General features: G+C 35.4%; 1 protein-coding gene across 1 annotated transcript in view; it reads right to left on the reverse strand.

The window, feature by feature from the left end:
- Positions 1-1,564, reverse strand: part of LOC145999986 (uncharacterized) — a 53,094-nt gene extending 51,530 nt beyond the window's left edge. The window contains exon 1 of the mRNA XM_083137284.1: positions 1,427-1,564. Within this exon, the coding sequence (XP_082993410.1) occupies positions 1,427-1,437 (11 nt within the window). The 5' untranslated portion in view covers positions 1,438-1,564. The remainder of the gene's footprint in view (positions 1-1,426) is intronic.
- Between the last annotated feature and the right edge of the window lie 4,436 nt (positions 1,565-6,000).

Here is a 6,000-nt window from a genome sequence, read left to right on the forward strand (position 1 = left end):
CGCACACACATGTGCGTAGTAGTCACACAAGCGTTCTTTACTATCAATAGGTGGCACTGCATTTGCTAATGTTGAAAAAAGCTTCACAGTGCACCTTTTGGGAGGCATGGGGCATGTTGCCACAAATTTAATCAAAACATCCTTTATACGATATTTTGAGCAAAATATATTTGAAGTTGCACCTCCCTGTAATACTTTTTTCTGGTATTTTCTTTAGACGTTGAATATATTTTTAACGTAAGAGAAAACATTAATAACATTTGTTTCTATTGGAACGAAATATCTTAATTCACTGCCTTTCTGACGTATAAAATTAAGATAATAGTTTACTTGAGGTCTAAAATCTCGGAAACGTCTACAACAAACAATGAAATCTCTACTAACAAAATGGTAAGCAGAAATCCGATTTCATGTCTAAAATTAAGCAATCACCCCCAGAGACGTGTAAAACTGTTAGTTCAATAAATCTAGCGGATGAACGGTATATAAAAGGGGTCATCTGAACCCCCTCAAGAGAAGATAATTAATCCACCACTACTTATATCGAGTAAATGTTACACACACACACACACACACACACACACAAAAAAAAAAACTGCCAGCTAATAAAAGTGTAAGAATTCAAGATGAGGATTCTTTGCGTTAAGATGGATATTACTTCAAGTTATAAACTGATTAGGAATGAATTAATTGAATTGCCCGTGTATTCTTGTATTTGGTTTCCAAAGCCTAGGTTCAGATTACAACTGGAGAATTTTGAAAGTATACATCTTATTGTATGTTTCCTCTGTCGATATATCTTATTACAAAACTTACAAGTGCAATCGCCAACCTACGTGATGGAGAGGTTAGCACATAGCACTACGACACCAGGGTTCGAATCCTTGCCTCAGCATGGGTGTTTTTTGCGAGTGTTCCTTCATCAATTTCATCATATCATCACTCATCCTCATGTTACGATTAGCCAAAAGTCGTAGAAAAGCGAAGCTAAATAACGACAATTAAATCAAACTTACAAGTAATTACAACGAGCACAAAATGTTCTTGTATTTTTGTTCTACAGGCAGTAGCGGTGATTGGGTGCCAAAAATGGCTGAGGGGGTCAATGACAGTTTATTTATTCTTATTAGACAAGGCTTAGCATTAAGATGCTAGTGCGAGGGCAAAAACAGGCTAAAAGTGGTCCTCCACGGCCCCCTAATCGCCGGTACTATCTACAGGGATTTCTCTGTGTGTAATATGATGCCTCGCTAACCTTGGGTATGAGGGTGCAAATTAAAGATGTTTATTTTTTTTGGTGTAATACAACTACTTTTTAAGGTCAGCAGTTCCGGAATGAGAACATGAAAAATATATCCTACATGATCCTTGCAAATGGGGCCCTGATGAAGAAATTTAACTAATTTTACAACCAATATAAGCATACCTTGCCTTCATATTTCTATTAATGGCAATTGTCCAATGATCTTACACTACAGCAATCCAAGTTCTATTTACACTTTCCCTGTTACTTCCACAATAATTACATCAGATGACTGTTGTCAAGTTTGGCTAGAAAGTCAAGATTAACATAAACAAGATGCGTAAAAGGTTAAACCAAGATGCATTGAACAAAGTTGGCCAACTGCTGTGGAACTTCAATCATTGGCCACCACAAAGATGTCATTCTATGCCACACTTACATCGTCAGTATCTTGATGTCAGCTTGAATCCAGATAAACCACCATTTACGTTTGGTTCAAAGTAATAATACCTCAAAGATAATAGTAGACAACGTGTAATTTCTATTTTCGGTCACTTTCCCTTCTCATAGCCTTTGAACTCATCACAGAAGTTCCTGGGTTTGATGGGTGTTCTTTGTGACTATTTATTCATCTAATCATCATTCATCCTCATAATTTCAATTAGCCAAAAGTGTCAGAAATGCAATGTTAAATAGGGAAAATATAAATTTTCCTTCTTTTGGGCTCCTGCATAGCTGAATGGATAGCACTCTTGCATTTGATGTGTGTTCCAGTTTTGATGCTCCAAAATTTTCCTATTGACCTCAGCACTTGAAGTGGAAAATGTTAGCTGGGGGATGTTTGATCGAGCCTTGAGGGTTAGCTGAGGGGATGCTCCTATGGTTTACCATGGTGATAATGAGACCACTGGGGGTGATGCTTTGCGAAAATTTTGCTACCCCCCTCACTTGAAGCACTGATAGACCTACTATTGTAAGGGAAATTGGGGAGCTACTTGAAAGTAGTGGGCATGGACTCTGGTTCAGAAAGTCAGATAGTAGCAGCAATAGGACTCAATGCACTGGCCAGGTATCACACGATGAAAATCCGCCTGACACTCAAAGAGCTGTTGTGTCATGTTGTTTTGTAGTTAAGTTTCCTTCATATCCTATACATTTTATAGTGCTGGAATTGTTTCAATGCTGGTGCAGAAGTGTCACATAAAATATTCCAAAACCTACAAGTTGAAAATAGATCTTCAAAGGCATCGGTAAACCTGAAAAGAAGTGGGTTGGATCTTTCAACTCCTCCTTCCCGCTACTTACATCAATGCTACATGATATGTATCACACATCCTAATAGCAATAACAAAATTGGTCCCAAAATGGCATAGCTTCATTTTCTGATGCATTACCCCCCTCCATTGTAGGAAAGAAAATTGCCACCATTTGGCAATTCATGTATAATGTTTTATCGCTTAGCAATATTATTACTTAGCAATACTGTTATTTTAATTTTTCAAAACAAATCACAGAAATAAAAAGCGAGAAGAATTAAAGTAACTCAGGAAGTCACTCATCACACTACCTTGGAACAATATAAGCGATCTATATATTTGGTACTGTTAATATCGCATTTCTTCCGCTGCAGAAACTCAGAATGTGGTATCTTACCTCCATGTGATTTCTATCTGCCAAATGGGGCTATGACAAACCTATACACTATCTCTATACAATGATAAAGGATCATCAGGGAACACACATTTGGTAGTTTCAAATATCAATTAATCAAATTTTCGATATAGTTCGGGTAAATACCATGTTGTCTGTTGAAGGAGACAGGAAGCCTGTGGCCATTTGGTATTGCCTTTTCTATTAGCAGAGCTAAGACATAACTAGACCGTATGAGTAAACATTTTTTTTTTCATTTCAGGCAAAGAGGGACTGTGCCCCTTCAGAGAGAAGAACAGGCCTAACTTCATCCACAAACGGGATGTTGAAGATGTAGAGAGAGACGATGACGGAGTCATTATTGAGGAAAGCTCCGTGTGTGGTACTCTTTGCGTGAGTGATAATGCATGCCCAGGTCAGAAGAAGTGCTGCCCAACAGGATGTGGATATGACTGCTTTGATCCCGTCTATGTTGTTGAATAAACAGGTATGGTGCATTTTGTGAACATGGTAAATTCTTTACCTTGATATAACTTTTTATGAAGATTTCAGACCAAAGCTAAAATCGATACATGTTGCTTGGGAATGAACCAATCAAGAGCCATTTTTCGGATTGTAGCAGCCAGTGGCATGCCCAAGGGGGGGGGGGGTTGGGGGGGGGTTATGACCCCCCCCTTTGGCCCAGTAGTCCTTAAAAAGAGAACGTCAAATGCAGGAAAAGGTGGCAAAATTATGATTGACTACCAAAAAAAGTATACGTAACCCCTCCCTTTCGAAAATCCTGAGCACGCCACTGGTAGCAGCAAGACAGACAGTACAAGCCTGTGTTTGATTGGTGAAATCCTCAAGTAACACGTGTCGCCTCTCGATTGTAGCTTCAGAGTGAATTCACCCTACGTTTTGCTTTCTTCTGTGAGCTCATACCATACCAAGAAAACTTCAACTACATGTTGCTTGGAATGTTTTTACTAGCGATATCATACATGATCCAGCAAGTGAACAATAATTTTATTACAAAAACATTTTTAACTAATTTCTCTTGTGAATTCCCTAATTCCACTAATTTCTTGTCAGAACATAGAAACTATGATGAAATTGAGGCCAAACTAATACTTATTCCTACTAGCATTTTAATTGGCTGACTTACCAAAATATTTAACCACATCATGCTACATTTCAATAGTTTTCAACAGTTATTTTTCTTAAATGGGCTCACGCCTAGCCAAATGATTAGCAAGTGGTCCTGGGTTCGATTCCCAGTGGAAGCTGGCATTGACCCAGCATTGTGAGGACAACTGAGGAGCTACTTGGTCACAAATGCCAGAAAAACAGCGACGATGGGACTCGATAAGCTGACCATGCATCACCCAAAGAAAAATTCACTCTGGCAGATCTTGGCTTTTAGAGGGCTGTTGAGCATGGAATTTTCTTTCTTTTTCTTAGATAAAATTTTCATTTATACTTTCAACAGGAACAAAACCCCACTATACATACAATAATTAGATGCAAATAATATTAAGACGGTTACATTAAGTGGTTTTTAATTTTCCTGTTATGCTTCATCTTGGTTTCCCAGACGTTTTTCAAGCTTACACCAAGATAAACAGTCACACACAACCTTACACGACTTGTCACTCTACACTCCATAGATATAGATGAACACAGATGTACATACAATAATTTTAATTTTTATAAATTGTGTGTACATTTTATGAGCATTTTAAAGCTGTGGTTTATGTTCATCTTATTTATATGTAATGTTTCTTACATGGTGGAATTAAAGTTATTGTGAAGTCTTTTGTTTGAAATAGCAATGAATTATAGATTACACAATTTTCTTTTATGAGGCACATTAATTTACATTTTAAATTAATAGTATTTCCTCACCTAAAGTTATAGTATAGCTAGTTGTTCAACTAAACTTCCTGTATGGAAAATATAAAAGTAAAACAATTTTATTAATTTTCACATAAGCATCAAAATGCAGAATTATTTGCGAAGAGATGCATCTTTGAAAATATTTAATGCTAAAGTGTTGTCAAATGTAGATGTGTTAAGCATGTAAGTGTAAACACAATATGTACACGTGTTGTTACAATTATTTCATTCACTATTTATGTTTCTCTTTTACTCTATAATATGATCTTTCAAAATTTTTAACAAAATATATTCTTATTTCAGGAAGTTGAAGTCATCTGAAGATTTCATCCATGAAGGAAACCCAATTCTATAGCTGAGCAATTGACAATTTTTACTTAATACAAAATTCCATGTACAAGAAAACATAATTCAAAATTAATTAAATAGTATTAATTGATTAAGTACGACAGAATTGAATTTATATTAGTGGCTAAAATATATTTAGTTTTCAAAAATAATCTGAAGAACATTTTGTACAATGGAATTATTTATTTATGTATTTATTATGAAAGTATTTATTTCTTTTTGAATAAATTCCTTTTTAAAATAATAACACTACCTTATTTTTCTCTCTTTGTAACCAGAACTATACACAACACACACAATCTTCTAAAATTATGTTTGTGAAAGTACAAAAAAGATATAAATTACAATAATTGTAATTATTGATGGAAATTATGGCTCACTACAGCATCAACTGAACCTGAGATTCTTGAACTCTGCAGTGGTATCCTTAATTTTTGAGGCATTGTGTGCATGTGTTGTTTATTGTACTATGTATTTCTACTTCTTTAAGTTATTCACGATGATCAGGATAAATCATGGTTGTATTTAAAGAAACAGAGGTTTTAGAGTTCAACCCCCACTCTTCAAATTTCTAGTAAGTTGGATTAATGCAGTTCAGAAACTTAAATTGGCAACTCATTTTCAAATACAATGAATTCTGTTTAATTCGAACTTGGAAAATTCGAATTGGACAATTGGAAAAGCTTGGATAATTTGAATTATGAGGTAACTCATCTTTTTGTATAATTACTAGAAAATTCGAACAAAATTTATTCTCTTTGAAACCATCATTAATGATGTGATGTTTTTGTTAATTCGAATTTTGGAAAATTCAAACTTTTTTCATGCCCCTTGGAGTTTGAATTAAAAAGTTGTCCACTGACTGTACTTATTCATAGCTT

Source organism: Lepisma saccharinum, chromosome 16 (assembly GCF_977018435.1).
Source record: "Lepisma saccharinum chromosome 16, izLepSacc3.1, whole genome shotgun sequence".
Lineage (NCBI taxonomy): Eukaryota > Metazoa > Arthropoda > Insecta > Zygentoma > Lepismatidae > Lepisma > Lepisma saccharinum.